At 33.9% G+C, this 17,848-nt stretch overlaps 1 protein-coding gene across 2 annotated transcripts in view; it reads left to right on the forward strand.

The window, feature by feature from the left end:
* Positions 1-17,848, forward strand: part of Sntg1 (syntrophin gamma 1) — a 317,747-nt gene that overhangs the window by 211,679 nt on the left and 88,220 nt on the right. For both annotated transcript variants that reach the window (XM_076836043.1, XM_076836044.1), the window contains exons 12-13: positions 10,215-10,331; positions 12,123-12,194. In XM_076836043.1, the coding sequence (XP_076692158.1) occupies positions 10,215-10,331; positions 12,123-12,194 (189 nt within the window). The remainder of the gene's footprint in view (positions 1-10,214; positions 10,332-12,122; positions 12,195-17,848) is intronic.

A 17,848-nucleotide genomic window follows, 5' to 3' on the forward strand; every position in this document is an offset into this window, starting at 1 on the left:
CCATGCTGTTTGTGTTACTATTGCTCTGTAGTATAGTTTAAGCTCTTGTATACTGATGCCACCTGCTTCACTTTAGCTATTCTGGGTCTCCTATTTTTCCAGATGAATTTCATGGTTGCTTTTTATATTTCTATGAGGAATGCCACTGGGATTTTGATCGGAATTACATTAAATCTGTATAGTGATTTTGGTAGTATGGTCATTTTGATAATATTAATTCTGCCTATACAAGAGCAAGATAGATCTTTCCATCTTCTAAGGTCTTCTTTGATTTCTCTCTTTAGTGTTCTGTAATTTTCATTATATAGATCTTTCCCCTTTTTCATTAAGATGATTCCCAAGTTTTTATTTATTTATTTTTTTTTTTTTGAGGCTATTGAGAATGGGGTAGTTTTCCTCATTTCCCTTTCTAAGGATTTGTCCCTAATATACAGAAATGACTTTGATTTATGGGTGTTGATTTTATATCCTGATAAATTGCTGAATTCATTTACTAGTTCTAGAAGTTTTCTGGTGGTACTTTTAGGGTCTTCCAGTTATAGAATCATATCATCAGCAAATATTGACAATTTGAGTTCTTCTTTTCCTGTGTATATCCCTTTAATTTCTTTTGGCTGTCTAATTGCTCTGGCCTGTATTTCAAGAACTATGTTAAACAGAACTGGTGAGAGGGTATCCCTGTCTTGTTCCAGATTTTAGAAGGAATGCCTTCAATTTTTCTCCATTTAGAATGATGCTGGCATGGGCTTAGCATAGATAGCCTTTATGATGTTAAGATATGTTCCTGTTATCCCTAGTTTTTCTATAATTTTGAAAATAAAGGAGTGCTATATTTTGTCAAATACTTTTTTCTGCATCTATTGAGATGATCATATGATTCTTGTCTTTAAGTCTATTGATTTTGTGAATTACATTTATTGATTTCCTTATGTTGAACCAACCTTGCATACCTGGGATGAAACCCACTTGATCATGGTGCATAATCTTTTTGATATGTTTTTGTATGTGATTTGCCAGAATTTTATTGAGAATTTTTGCATCTAAGTTAATTAGAGATATTGGTCTAAAGTTTTCTTTATTTGATGTGTCTTTGCCTGGTTTTGGGATCAGGGTGATATTGGCCTCATAGAATGAGTTTGTAAGTGCTGCCATTTTCTCTATTTCCTGAAATAAATTGGAGAGTATTTGTATTAGTTCTTCTTAAAAGGTCTTGTAGAACTCAGCTGTGTATCCATCTGGTTCTGGGCTTTCCTTGGTTGGTAGACTTTTGATGGCATCTTCTATTTCATCACTTGAAATTGATCTGTTTAAATTGTGTATATCATCATGATTCAATTTGGGCAAATTATATGACTCTAGAAATTTGTCGACGCCTTCAATATTTTCTATTTTATTAGAGTACAGGTTTTCAAAATAATTTCTAATTATCTTCTGTATTTTTGTAGTGTCTGTTGTGATATTTCCTTTTTTATCATGTATGTTAGTGATTTGAATTTTCTCTCTCCTTCTCTTCATCAGCATGGCTAAGGGTTTGTCAATTTTATTTACTTTTCCAAAGAACCAACTTTTTGTTCTGTCAATTTTTAAAATTGTTTCTTTTGTTTCAATTTCATTGATTTCAGCTCTGATTTTAATTATTTCCTGTCTGCTGCATTTGGTGTTGATTTGTTCTTTTTTTTCTAGGTCTTTGAGATGTAATGTTAAATCATTTATTTGTTGACTTTTTCTTCTTTTTAAGGAATGAACTCCATGCAATGAACTTTTCTCTTAGAACTGCTTTTATACTGTCCCAGAGATTTTTTGTATGCTGTACCTGTGTTCTCATTTACCTCTAAAAACTTTTTAATCTCCTCTTTAATGTCTTCTGTAACCAATTGTTCATTCAGAAGCATATTATTTAGTGTCCAGCTGTTGGATTGGATTTTATTTCTTCTTTTATCATTGATTTCTAATTTCATTCCATTATGGCCTGATAGAATTCAGGTAGAATCTTTAATTTTTTATATTTGCTAAGAGTTGCTTTGTGGCATAATATATGGTCTATTTTAGAGAAGGATCCATGTGCTGCTGAGAAGAAAGTATATTGTCTCGTTGAAGGTTGGAATATTCTATATATGTCAGTTAAGTCTAAGTTATTGATTGTGTTATTGAGTTCTATAGTTTCTTTGTTCATATCTAGTGATGAAAGAGGTATGTTAAAATCACCCAAAACTATTGTGTTTTGGTATATTTGACTTTTGAACTTGAGAAGAGTTTGTTTTATGAACATAGCTGCTCCATTGTTTGGGGCATATATATTTATAACTGTTAAGTCTTGTTGGTGTATGATTCCCTTGAGCAGTATGTAGTGTCCTTATTTATTCTCTTTGATTGACTTTAGTTTGAAGTCTACTTTGTTTTATATGAGGATGGAAACCCCTGCTTGCTCACATACCATGTGAGTGGTATGATTTTTCCCAATCCTTCACCTTCAGTCTGTGAATGTCTTTTTCTATGAGATGAGTCTCTTGGAGGCAGCATATTGCTGGGTCATTTTTTTTAATTCAACCTGCTAGTCTATATCTTTTGATTGGTGAGTTTAGGCCATTAACATTCAGAGTTATTATTGGGACATGATTTGTATTCCCAGCCATTTTTGTTTATTATTGGTATTTAATGTGACTTGGTTTCTCTTCTGGTTAGATTTTCCTTTAGTGTAATCCTTCCCTCTGCTGATTTTCATCATTGTTTTTCATTTCCTCTTCTTGAAATACTTTGCTGAGGATGTTCTGTAGTGCAGGCTTTCTAGTTGTAAATTTTTTTTTAACTTTTGTTTATCATGGAAGGTTTTTATTTCATCATCAAATCTAAAACTTAGTTTTTCTGGATATAAGATTCTTGGTTGGCATCCATTTTCTTTCAGAGCTTGGTATATGTCGTTTCATGATCTCCTGGCTTTGAGGGTCTGGGTTGAAAAATCTGCTGAGATATGAATTGGTCTCCTTCTATATGTGATCTGATTCCTCTTTCTTGCGGCTTTTAAGATTCCCGCCTTATTCTCTATGCTAGGCATTTTCATTATAATGTACCTTGGTGTAGATCTGTTGTAATTTTGTACATTTGGTGTCCTATAAGCCCCTTGTATTTGTTTTTCCAATTTGTTCTTCATGCTTAGGAAATTTTCTGATATTATCTCATTGAAGAGATTGTGCATTCCTTTGGTTTGAAACTCTGTGCCTTCCTCTATCCCAATAACTCTTATATTTGGTCTTTTGATGCTGTCCCATAATTCTTGAATGTTCTACTCATGGTTTTTAACTTTCTTCTCTGTGTGGTAAACTTTATTTTCTAGATTGTAAACTTTGTCTTCATTATCTTATGTTCTTTCTTCCAAGTGATCTAGTCTGTTGGTTATGCTTTCTTTTGAGTTTTTTATTTGATTTAGTGTATCCTTCATTTCAAGGATTTCTGACTTTTTTTTTCAGGGTTTCTATCTCTTTCTTGAAGTAATCTTTTGTTACCTGTATTCGCTCTCTTATTGTTGGAGTGATCAATTTTTGCTTGTATTTGCTCATTTAGGTCAATCTTTAATTCATAGATAATTTTAATTATGAACCTCCTGAACCCCTTCTCTGATATTTCCTTAACTTTCCTGCCCATAAGTTTTGTTATTATAGTGTCTTTGTTTGTTTGGAGCATTTTCCTCCCTTGTTTTCTCGTGTTGTCTATGTGTCTTCCTTTCTTGCACTGTGGATCTGAGATATTACAGTTTCTTCCCTATATTCTTGTAGTACCTGTGCAGATTGTCTGTACCACATCTTGATGTTGGGATTCCAGACCCTGCTGGTGTCCCTCAGTGGATGCTGCTGCGTCCTGGATCTGGGACCTGAGAAAGTTGGAGTGGGTAGATCTGGGCCACCGGGATTGACCTCCCAGTGGTAGTCTGCTGGTCAGAGGAGGCAGCCCTGCACCAGAGGCTAGGCTCTGGTGAGTGTCTGCCCTGCCTGGAAAAGGGATGGACCTGTGCACCCCATCCCTACAGAGCCTGGTGTGAGTGTATCTGGTGGGCTTGACCTCCCACCAATATTATTCTCTTTAAATAATTATTTTTGCTTTTGTTGAATACCTTCTATTTACTCATTAAAGTCTGTATCTACTTTCTTTCTTTCTTTTTTTTTTTTTTTTAACTTTGTTTTGGGTTCTCTTTCTATCCCTTATTCTCTTTTCCTAAACTCTAACTTCTTGATTTGCATACCTAAGTTATGGATTTTTTTTAGATATACTGAATGCATGTATATAGACTATAAAATTCTAAGAATATTTTTGTTGAATCCCTGAAGTTCGATGCCACATTTCATGATCTTTTTGGTTTAGAACTATTTTCTAACATCATTTATGATTTCTTCTGTGACATTATAAGTGTTTGTATAACACATCTATCATATGTTGCTGAAATTTTCAACTATTTGAGCAGGGGAGGTTATTCACGTTGCTTGCTAATTCTACTTAGAACACAAATTATTTCAATGCTAAAATTTACCTGAGACATGCTTTATTATCCAAATATAATAATATGATTATATATATATTTTTTTTCTTTACTCATAGTTTCCAATGTACTGAAAAAAAATTGTACTCAATTTTTTGTTGGAAACCTGGTATCTTAGGCATAAGATACTAGACGGTCTTAATTAGATTGTTAAATACTTTCATTCTTTAGTGTATTTTTGACTTTTAGTAGTTACTCAGTGAACTGTGCTAAATCCCTTCTATGATTAGGCTTTTGTCTTTTTCTTTTGTTGTTCTGTTGCTTTTGATTTATGTGTTTTAAAAGGGTGTTGTCAGACACATGAAATCTAAATATTGCTATTTTTTTCATAGATTTGATACTTCAGCATTATGAAATATTCCCTTTTATTCCTGGATATAATTCTTGCCTTAATTCTATATCTTAATGTTACAGACCAGTTTATTTGGAGCTTGTATTCTTTTGGTGTACGTTTGCCCATTCTTCTTTTTAACAACTTTCTATACTCTTATAATTTAGGTGCTCCTTATACAGACAGGAAAAAGTTTTGTCATGGTGTTTTTGCTTTACATTATTTACTTATTTATTTATTTAGTGCAGAGTTAATATATTTATCAGAGAAAATTTACTCCCCATTTACCTGTAGTATAATTAATATCTTTCATTGATTGCATTCTGCTACCTTAGTATGCATTTTTCACTTTTCCAACACTTCTGCTTCTTTTTACCCCCTCTGGCTTTCTTTTAGATTGATTAATATTGTCTAATATTTGTGGTATTTTTCCCTGTGTTCATTTGGATGTCTTACACTTTTCACAGAAGTGCTTCCCTTTGTCTAATGTTTAATAAGTAGTTACGCTAGAGATGACAAGATTGGCTGAAGTTTTCACTTTACAGTGGTTCCCAGCATGTATTTTAGGGACTATTGGAAGTTCTTCAATATTTTACCTGCAATGGCAAAATTATTTTCATATAATGTAGATGACATGTGTATTTTATCTCAGAAGTGTAGAGTATTTTTTTCCTAGAACCTTACTGATATTTGTTATCACCAGAAAATTGACTTGCACACATACCTAAGAAATTGTTTTCTATTGAAGAAAACATTAATGTAAACAATGCACTTATCTTGCTAATTATTCTGAGAAATTTTCCTCATAAACTGTGTCATCTGCATTAGATATATGGGTTTATTGTTTGTTTTATGGAAAAGCATATGCTTTAACTACTAGTTTTATTTTTTAATATGGCAAAGAGTAAAAAAAAATATATCCACTTTGTTTTGAAAAAATTCTCATAACTCCCCACAAGTTTTAAGAATGTTAAGGGGTACTTACTCCAAAAACTTTCAATACTATTGACTTACACTTCTATACTTTTTCACAAAGAAATTAATTTGGCAATTACCTATTTATTGAAATACTTTCTTTAGAGATTTTAAAATTAATCCTTGACTACCCAAATATGTTGTTAAATGTTTAAGTCATCTTCCAACACAGGTCAAGGAAATAAGATGAGCTTCACCAAAATTTCTTGAATATTTTGTTTTTGTCATAAGCAATATTGTTATAATCAATAATAAATCAATGCAAAAATTATCAATCATTCAACTCCTTTCTTCTCTCCTGCATTTTTAAAAAATCTCCCTCTTTAAAGAAACTACTATAATTATTCTTTTACTGTTGATTTTCATTACTTTAACTCCACATAGTATAAATGTCTGAATTTTATTTTAAAAGATAATTTTACTGTGTGTAGAACTCTAAATTTTCTATCATTTTTTCTTCTTCTTCTTCTTCTTTTATTTTTTTAAAAAAACAAACCGTATGCAGCTTTATTAAAGATACTTTTCATACATAATCATGGTATTTAAGGCAGAACATGGGCAGACAATTTTTAACAGTATACAACGACATTCAAATTCTCTTCTTGGATGGACTACCAAAATCAGAAATCCATTATAAAACCCAGTGAAGTCTTCATTTCGATGCTCTGAATAGTGAAAGTTTAGAATGAGGGTTTATAGTTCATATTTAGCATGTTGTTTAACATCTTTTCATAAGCCCACCATTTCAGGAAATGAAACGAAAATGGCAAAAATTATTAATCTGAAAATTCACAATCTAGAAAATGAACTGCTTCTTTTCTGAGGGACACTATCTCAGTGATGTCACTGCAAAGTCCAGATTCCCTGAGACACTGACAAAACCATTTGTTGGGAGTCAGGTCCCAACAGGTCTGAGTTTAAGGGAGTTAAGCCTATGCTGATGGCAGAGATGGAGAGGAAGACATAAAGATAAATTTGAGTTTTCCCATACCACAAGGTGTTTGTGCCAAGGTGGCTATGTGTGCCAACATCTTGGGAGCCAAGACTAGAAAAACTAGCAGGGAAAAGTGTTTTGCCTACAGTAGTCCAGCTTTGGAGACATTCTATTTATGATGTGTTTTAGGACTGGAGTTGTTTGTGTTCCAGGGCTGGAGTGTGTCTCAGTGGTAGAGCACTTGCCTGGCACCTGTGAGGCCCTGAGTTCGATCCTCACTTCTGCACCACGTATAAAAAAATAAATAAAGTTTAAAAATCCATTGACAATTAATTTTTTTTTTAAAGTTTGTGTTCCATAATATTCTGGATTTTTTTTTTGAGAAGTCATTTATACAACTATTTGTTTCTCCTTTAAGGTAATATTTCGACTTGACTTTAATGTGTCCTTTGTTTTGGTTTTCTGAACACTCATGATAAAGAGCCTAGACCAGGTTACATTATCAGTAGATTGGCCCTATTTTGTATATTTGGGAATACGCATTCATTATTTTAGTGAGATTTTTCATTGCTGTGACCAAAAGACCTGACAAGAAAAGTTAGAGAAGAAAACGTCTATTTGGGGACTCATGACTTTGAAGTTCTCAGGCACAGCCAGCCAGCTCCATTCCTTGGGGCTTGAGGAGAGGCAGAGCATCATAGCAGAAGGGTGTGGCGGAGGACAGTGGGTTTGGAGATGGCCACTAAGGAGCAGAAAAAGAACTCTTTTCATCAACCACAAAATATAAACCCCAAAGACATGCCCTGGTTGACCTCCCTCCCCCAGCCACACCCTACCTGCCTACAGCTACCACCCAGATGAACTTTGGGGAGACATCTAATATCTGAACCATAACACTCATCATCTCTTACCTTTTATCCACTTTTCTAAATTCTTTCTGCTTGAGACTCATATTGCAAGGATTCATATTTCTCATTATAACACTCTTTCCCGCTAACTCACTTCTCTTTTTCCCAAACTTTGTTACTCCAAGTCATTGTTCTAAAAAATGTTTTACTAAGCTATCATTCAATTTGCTAATTCTTTCTTTAGCTGCTTTTTATCTGTTGTTAATCTCATCTGTATGTGTGTGTGTGTGTGTGTGTGTGTGTGTGTGTGTATATATATATATATTTCCCCCAAATATATAATACATTTTCTTGATTTCTAATTAGAACATTTCTCCTATGTTCTCTGGTATAAGATCAAATTTCTATCATATCTTCTTGCACATAGCAAGCAAAATTATGTTTAATGTCTATAACAGAAAATCTAATATCTGGAAATATTGAGTTCTGTTTTGTTGTTCATACCTGACCTTTGCGATGTTTTATTTCTTTATATTCTTGGGGTCTTGGTAATATTCCAGGAAAGTTTTTATGAAAATATATTGAAACAAAATATACTATCAACATCCTGAGAAGAATTTAAATTCTTTAGTAGGGAGCTGGAAGGATGGAGCTAAGGTCATCACAAACCTCTGCAAATTTGACATTTTCCAGGTTATCTGAGTCTCTTGAACCTGGCCCTAGTGTTTTCAATGGTTTATGACTTCTACCTTGGTATTGTTGTAAGGATGCTAGCATTTAGATCTCAAGTTAAAGCATGGTGTGTTTGCTTAGGCCTACAAAGCTGGAGAACCCTAGACTTTTAACAATTTACCTCTCAGCTCATGAGGTTGACTAAAGCAGCTTCATCTCTTATGTGATATTTCCATATTGAAAGTGCCCAGATGGCTAAAGTTGACATCATCTGTGGATTCGTGATTAATCTTTTTCAATCTTACTATTACTGGGAATTTTTCTCCTTATTTTAATTCATTACAAAATATCTAGCATTTTAAGCATAGTATTTTCCCCACTTTTCCAAACCAATTTTAGTTGGTGAGTTATCTGAATCGCTTAATGCATAAGTACCAGAAATGGAAATTAATCATATCTTTCATGATGACTGTTAGTCTAACATATTAAAATATTAATTTAATTAATTAGTCATTTTTTTTCTTTATTGGATGGTCAGTAGTAAGTTTACTCTTCTAAAATTCTGATGCTATCCCATAAATATGCCTTATGCAAGTAATGCAAAATGCTGTGTAAGTAATACACAATAAATAATTATTGTACCTGGTTTTTATTATATAATTATGAACCATATGAATAGCTTCATTACAAAATAAATTTTAGAGCATGCATTAGAATTATTAGAAAACACATAATAAAATTTAAAAGGCGAGGGGCTTGGACTAAATTCCTTTTGTAACTGTAACAGGTTTTATATTTTGTAAGCTATTTGGTTTATATCATAATTCCTTACTTTGTAAAGTAAGGGATTTTATATTTCAGAGCTTTATTATAATGTGAACTTATGTAACTAGAAAATCCAGTTATTTTAGAGAGTAAATACAATGTAATGGAAAGAAGATGCAATCTATGAATAAACAAAAATTTTATTTCAGGTTTGTTGTAAGTCAGTTATCACTGGTAATACTGCATAACATACCACCCCCAAAGTAGGTAGGGTACAGTAACTCTAGACTGGAGTTGGTTGGGCATGTTTACACACTGTATGTTGGGCTCTGTTCTGACTTGCTGTTTTTTTATCTTTTGTGTGTATTTTTTGTTCTAAGTACAGAAGCACAGCATACTAATCTCAACTGTACATTTCTCAGTTAATATCCCATTGATTATAACAGGTATTGTAACATAAAATGAAATTCTAGTAAGAAGGATGAACTCTACCAACCATCAAAACAAAGTGAATTATATGAGCTGGGAAGTATAACTTCCCACATAGAGTTGTGTGAAGAAAGAGAAATAAAATGTCTTGTGAACACGTTGTCAGTAATACAATATTTATTTAATAAATGTGTAGGTATCTGTTTGAGCCAATGACAATTCAATAATGGAAAGATAAAAATGATCAATATCACACCACTTTCTTTTGGAAACTGACCTACCTATGTTTAAGAGTTTGAGGTGAAGATTGATGTCAGTGCCATCTGAGGTATGAACAATGCTAACACATTCTGTATTCATCTCAACTCAATGGTTAGAATGAATCCCTCCCACAGGGCTCATGTGAAGCCTCCTTCTAGCAGTATTATAACAAAGTATATCTCTGACTTTCCTCCTTGACTCACTTATTTTGTATTGAGAACTCATTTGCATATAATAAAATGACACTAATTGTAAAACCAATGGATGAGCCAAGGGACTCTTAGAAATAATTTTTTTTTTAATGGTAGGAACTGGTAGAAAAGTGGAAAATATAATTCATGGCAGGTTGTCTTGCATAAATAAGCATTTGATAAAGGATAATTTATAAACTCATCAAAGATTCACATTCTCTTATTTAAGGTGAGTACAAAGAGCTCTTTGGACAGTCACTTGTATTTAATTTCCTTGTAGATTGTCTACATGGGCTGGTGTGAAGCACGGGAGCAGGACCCACTGCAAGACCGTGTGTACTCCCCGACTTTTCTAGCCCTGAGGGGCTCATGTCTGTACAAGTTTCCAGCACCTCCAGTAAGTGCCTTTATCCAAAATTATGGGTTTCCCCCAATCTTGCCACAACAGAGTGACATCATCTGAATGATACCAAGTAAAATACTATGGGTGTATTTTGAAAATAAGATACAGGAAAGAATACAAACCAACCCAAAGTTCCTGAAATAACCTGCTAAATATATACATTATTGCATTAAATATTTGTTTTCTAAACTCTGAAAAATTTAAAAGATGTTTCTGTTTACATATTAAATGTGATAAATAATGAATAAAATCCTAATGCTGATTTTAAAAATCCCATTAAGACATCAATAGCATTTTAAAATATATTTACAAGCTATTTTCACTGTATTTTGTTTATCAAACACACATTTAAAAAATTAATGTATTGGGCTGGGGATGTGGCTCAAGCGGTAGTGCGCTAGCCTGGCATGCGTGTGGCCCAGGTTCGATCCTCAGCACCACATACAGACAAAGATGTTGTGTCCGCCGAAAACTAAAAAAACAAAAAATAAATAAATATTAAAAATCCTCTCTCTCTCTCTCTCTCTCTCCCTCTCTCTCTCACCTCTCTCTTTAAAAAAATAATGTATTAAAAATGAATGAAAGTGAAGTGATTTTAAAGGTTTTTTATATATTAACCAACACTCATATTATTAATCTCCTATTCCTAACGAGACTTTTAAAAAAGAGCCCATTTAATATACGTGGCATAAACAAATAAGCACTTGGTAAAAGCAAAGGTAAACATTGTTACAGTCAAGTAGGAGGAAGACATTATCTATCAAAGCTGAGTCAGGGTTTTACTAAGAATAAGTTTTCAATTTATTATTTACGAGTAAAAGTGAGCAAACCTCAGAATGATCCAAGTCAGTGCTTGGTCTATCTCAACTTAATGAAACTTCTGTAGTGTTACAAGTTTAAATTAGAGTGTTTTGTCCTGGGTAAAAATAAAAATACAAAAAAAATGAAAATACATTCTGGTGAGCTATCAGTTATGATTGTCAAAGTTTGTTTTTATAGATATTCCTAAATCAAATATATGGCATTTTTTATAATCTATATTCTATACTCTGGGATTTGTACTAAATATGTGTGAATATCTATTGTATGGAATACCTATTGCTTTTGGAAACATGTACTTTATAGAAAAAAGAGATATTCAATAAATATTTATTGAATATAAATATTAAATGCCGGCCCAATTACTTTCAGATCAAATAATACAGAGTATCTGGGAATTTTCAAATATGACATGCAACTATTTTGAATGTTTCTCCATAAAATTCAAAGTTCAGAAACACACACACAAACATTTATATTTTTGCTACAGTCCTAACTGAATAATCTTATGATTAGACAGACAAATCTATTTCAAACATAATAAGCATATCAATTTCTTCTTAGTGCTGACGTTTTTATGGTATCCTCAGCCATCTTGAAAGGACCTCTAACATAAATCATGCTTTTTAAAAATTGAACTTGGTGATGGTAAACCAAGAAAAAAATTGTATATATGGAATATAAATACTTAATCTAGAGAATATACACATTATTGATAAGATGAAAAGCTTTGAGTAAATGGAAATTGTTGCATATAACATAAAAAGTTATTTGGAAAAGGAAGAGAGTAGGGATAGATCAAAATTATATAAGGAAAACCTTCTGAAAACAACTTCCTAAATAGAGAGGCTAAAAGATCTGTGAAAGTCTCACTTATCATGTACCATTTTATGCAAATTAAATAAAGAGGGAATAGAAGCTGTCTTTAAAAAAAAAAAGTGACTTTTTTTTCCTCATATTTTAAAGGTGACTACCTGGGACTGGACTCGAGCAGAGAAAACATTCTCAGTTTATGAGATTATGTGCAAGGTTCTCAAGGTATGAGCAATAAGTAGTAGTTCTTTTAGTGGTGCTTCCTCAGAAAATGGTGGTTCTGGTGCTCATAAGTTACTTTCTGAAAATGAGCAACCCAGAGAGAAATTGTAAAAGTGCCTATTCAAGTCTTTTTCCCATTTCTTTTTTAATTTTATTTTTCTTTATTGACACATACTATTCATACATTGTTATGGGGTATATAATGGTAATTCAATGCATGTCACAATGTGTAACAGTAAAATTAAGCCTTCCTATGTCTTTAAACTTTAATTGTTTTTAATGTGTTGAAGCTTTTCTTATTTTTTTTGAGATACATTAGGCTGTTACAATCAACAATTGCCCTATCATGCAACAGAAAACCAAAACTAATTCCTCCTCTCCCACTGTCTTTTGCTGCCCCTTGAATAAATTCCTTCCATCCCTCTCGGCTTCGGCTTCTCAGTCTCTAGTGACCACTGTTCCATTCCATTCTTCTAAGGTAGACAGAATACATGGTATTTGTCTTCCTGTGTCTGGCTAATTTCACTTAGTGTAGGGATCTACAGTGGCTTCTTTCACCCATTTTTACTTTTTTGTTTGTAATATTGACCTGTATGATTTCTTTACGTATGCCTCATATTAACTTCTTCTTAGATACCTGCTATAGAAACATTCCTTCCCAATCCATAGCTTGCCATTTAATTTTGTTGATTGTTTCCTTTACTGTAGAGAAGCTTTAGTTTTAGGTGATCCCCTTCATTGATTTTGACTTTTGTGGTCTGCATTTTTTATGTAATATCTTTAAAAATCACCATGGCCAAATGTTCTGAAGTCTCCCCCTTATGTTCTCTTTTGCAGATTTGATAGTTTCTGGTCTTATATTTAGATAATTTTATGCATTCGTGAGTTGAGCTCTGTGCATAGCAAAGAAAGGAACCAATTTTATTGATTGATTGATTTAGATGTGAGAATCCAATTTTCCTAGCACCATTTACTGGGTAAATCATCCTTGGCTCATTGCACCTTTTGTGTGCCCTTGCCAAACCTTAGTTGGCAATGTGCATTTAGTCTTACTTCTGATCTCTCTTTTCTGTTCCACTGGACTAATTGTTTTTTTCATGCCAATACCATACTATTTCAATGACAGTGGCTTTGTAATATCATTTAAAATCAGGAGTGTGGTCTCTAACGCTGATTTTCCTCATCAGAACTATTTAGATCATTTGGGGTTTATTATTATTACATATGAAAGTTATGTTTCCTCATCAGAAATATTTAGATCATTTGGAGTTTATTATTACATATCCTACTAGAATATGTAGATTATATTAGATTATATTTCCCTTTAATGTGAAGAATGCTACTGGAAGTTGATAAGGATTACATTGAATCTGTATTTGGCCTTGGGTAGTATGGGTATTGTAACAATATTAATTCTCATTCAGGAGTATTGAACATGTTTCCACTAATTTATCTTTTCTTCAATGTATTTAATTTCTGAGGAGTCTATTTCTTCACTTTCATTTTTTAAATTTACTTATTTGAATTTTTTTTCATAGACTAATTAATTAAGGAGTTGACAGTTTACATTGATTAGTTGGATTGTTTCTTCCTGTGGGTTTTCTGTCCTCTATTTGGTTTATTTATATTCAAAATATCATTATCTTCTTCTTTCAACTAATTTTCCATTTAGTTTGCTCTAATTATTTTAGTTTCTTGAAGCATAATGATGAACTATTTATTTAGGGTCTTCTTTTGAATAGAGGCATTTTTTCCCTATAAAATTACTCTTTATCATGGTTTTTGCTGCATCTCACAAGTTTGAGTATGCTATGCTTTCATTGTTGTATGTCTCAAGATAATTTTCTATTTTTCTTTTTTATTTCTTCTTTGGCACATTGGATGTTCTTGGGCATGTCATTTAGTTTCCTAATATTGGATAATTTCCCAAAGATTGTCCTGTTAGTATATCTGCTTTTATAGCATTTTGGTATGAAATGATTGCAGATATGATTTTTAATCCTCTTAAATTTGTTAAAGCATGTCTTATAGACTGGCATATGATTTATCTTGGGGAATGTTCCATGTGCATTGGTGAAAAAGGTATGCTCTGTTGCTATTGGATGAAGACTTCTGCATATATTAAGTCCATTTGATCAAAAGGACAATTTGAATTCTATATTTTCTTATTAATTTTCTATCTAGATCTATCCATTGTTCAATATGAATATCCCTGGTATTATTATATTACTCTCTTTCTTCATGTCCATAGATGTTTGCTTTATGTATTCACAAGCTCCAATATTTGGTGCATTTATAATTGTTATGTCCACTTGATGAATTAAAAACTTTCATTAATGTATACTTAAATAGTGAACTTCTTTGTCTCATGTGATAACTTCACACGTGGAGTATATTTTATCATATATAAGTATAGCCACTTCTGCTCTCTTTTGGATACTATTTGCACGGAATATATCCTTCTACTTTCTTCACTTTGTATTTATGTATTCCTTTACAGGTTATGTCTATCTTTTACAGAAATATGTGATCATGTTTTTTTCTTAATCCATTCAGCCAATCATATCTTCTTTCATTATAAGATTTATTTGTATTTATGATTATTTTGATAGGTAATAATTTACTAGTTTACCCTTTATTTGCCTCTCCTTTTTTCCTCTCTCGTGCGCCATGGTGATAATTTCCTTTATCTCTAAGCATTGATTCCCCTTTATCATTTGTGTATCTGCTATTTTTGGCTTTGTGGTTACCACGAGGCTTATAAAAAACATCTGTCAGTTATAATCTACCACTTGAAGCTGAAAACAACAGCTTATTGCTTATAAAAACTCTGAACTCCTACACCACACACACAGTTTTTATTTTAATATTGTGAATTTGGTAATAACTAAGTGAAGTCTTGGTTATTTTCAACTCTTCCTTTTAATCTTTAAACTAGAATATGTATGATTTAAACATCACAGTTACAGTATTGGATTGTTCTGTATTTGACAGTCTATTTCTATCAGTAAGTTTTATATTTTCATATACATTAATAATAGTAATTATCATCCTTTCATTTTTACTTGAAGAACTCCTATAAGCATTTGTTGTAAGGCAGGCATGATTTCCTTCAGCTTTTGCTTGTTTGTAAAAGATTTTATTTCTCTTTCATTTTTGAAGAATTACCTTGTTTGCTACAACTATCATTTTTGGCAAGTAGTTTTTTTTTTCTTTCAGCTCTTTAAATATATTTTCCCATTGTCTGGTGGCCTAGGGGACCCCCTTATAAATGACTTGACACAACTTTTCTTTTTCTTTCTTTCTTTTTTTTTAAACAACCTTTCTTTGTTTCTGAACATTGCTTGGTCAAAATGTGTCTCAGAGGGGATCTCAGTTGGGGAACCTTTGAGCTTCATGTATCCAATGATGTTGTAATTTTTTTGCAATTATTTTATTAAGAGAGCTTTTTTTCCTTTCTTCTGACCCTTCTTCTAGCACTACCAGAATAAAATATCTCTCCACTTGGTGGTGTTCCATGTGTCCTGTACATTGTCTTCATTCTTTTTAATTATTTTTACTTTTTTTGATTGAGACATTTCAAATGACTCTATCTTAGAGTTTACAGATTCTTTCTTCTGCTTGATTTATTCCAACATTGAAACTCTAAATTGTATCTTTATTTTGTTAATTGAATTCTTCAGGATTTCTGATTCTTTTTTGTATCTCTCTCTTTTGAGGTTTTAATTCAGAGCATGAATTCTTTTCTTGATTTCATTGAATCTTGTATTTTCTCATATCTCACTGAATTGCTTCATATTTATTATTTTATATTCCTTTTCAAATAATTCATAAAATTTCCATTTCTTTGGGGTCAGTTACTGGAGAATTACTGTGCTCCTCCAGCGGAATCATGTTTCCTCACCTTTTCATGTTTCTTGTGTCACTCAATTGATGTTCACGTATCTGATTCCAAATTTTACAAAGCGGCTCTTTGTTTGCAAAGATTTTCACCTACACATCTTCACCTGATGCCTGATGTGGTGTCCCGAGTTCCACATGGATGTAGTGCTGTGGTCTCTGTGAGCTTCTTCAGTTGATCATTGTTGGTTATGGCCATGGGTACTTCTGTCTTCTAGGCTACAGGAATTGGTGGCAGTGATAGTGGCTGCATAAGTTACTAGGGTGAGGGCTTTGGTAGTGAATACCAATTTTTATATTGAATACCAATACCTTGTATTGAATACCATGTATTCAACATGGTAGGGAATACTGAGGGGTGCGGGGTTCAGTGTGACATGATTCACAGGCATTCAAAACAAGATTGGGATCCAGGACTCGGGTGTTTGGAACAGCTGTGAAAATAGATTGTTGAGCTCAGAGACTTTTAAAACTATTGCAGCACCTGTGGCTGGGGTATCTATTCTTTGTCCATAGCACAAACAAATGTAGTTCTTCTACTAAGAGTGTCTATTATTTTGAGGCACACCCAGCAACTCAGATATATACTCAGAGTCTGGTATCAACTATGGTTCTGTCCCTGGGGTTCAGGACATAATCCTGACACAGCATAGAGAGAAAGGGACCCTCTGGAGGCTCAGTTCCAGGGAACAGGCTACAGTTGTAATTCAGGACCCAGAACCAATAAGACATGGGGTTGCATGCAGTGGTGACTTTGGAACTTGGGATGGTGGGACACAAGGGTCCACTATGCTCTGTGAGGTCAGGTGGGATATCAGCAATTCTAGGAATAGTACCACTGCAGCTTAGGAAGCAATGATGGCCTTTTCCAGAGAGAATCAGCAGATTGGACTGTGGGTGCCTAGCCCAGTTCACGGTGGGCTGGTGCCATGACTTTATGACCTGGAGGATGTGGTGGCTCAATTCAGCCAAGGCTATGATTCCCAGGGGAACAAGCCTCCCTGTATTTGTTCAGCCCTAGAAGATGGAGCCACATGGGTCAACAAACCCTTCAGATATCTAAGGATGGAGCTCTGTGTACTGAGAGGTGAAAGAGTCCTTCTGTGCCAGAGGCTTAGCACCATTAGAAGTTGGGGTCCTGTCTTGACAGCCATGTCGCTGGGATCAGAGAGCAGCAGCCCCATTGCACCTGACAGGGTTGAGGCACTGCATGTGCTCTGAAGCACTCCTGCTTCCCTCTGCCGGAGGTCTGAGGTAACCTGGAGGCTGGTGCTCCCTCGTTGTGGTGCAGGAGATGTGAGTGCTCCAGTTGACTAAAGTTCTGGGTTCCGAGGTAGAAAGGCATCACTTTTGCTTGACCTTAAGAAGAGGGAGATCAGTCATTGAAAGTAAGGATGATCTGCTTTGTGGTTGTCTGGCCCTAGAGCATAGGGCAGAGCCGCAGGTCTGCTTGCTACTAGGTGCACATCGTGCAGTGTTGGCCTCTGCAAGGGTTACCTACCCCCAAAGCAGAAACCGCTCCAGTACTGGCTCTGATTCCAAGATGGCCCAGCACAGCAGCAGCATAGGCTCAAGTAGAAGGTGACACTTCAGCTTCTTCTCTAACGGTAGCTCAGCCAGTGAACTCTGGGGAGCCCCGTCACCTACATTCAAAGCCTATCAGAACTTTATGAGTCTCTGTTAGTGAAGATTTTGATGTCTTCAGAGATAAAAGAGGTTTTCTGCCTCCTCTTGCTTACCTGTTTTGTCAGGGAAAA

Source organism: Callospermophilus lateralis, chromosome 16 (genome assembly GCF_048772815.1).
Source record: "Callospermophilus lateralis isolate mCalLat2 chromosome 16, mCalLat2.hap1, whole genome shotgun sequence".
Lineage (NCBI taxonomy): Eukaryota > Metazoa > Chordata > Mammalia > Rodentia > Sciuridae > Callospermophilus > Callospermophilus lateralis.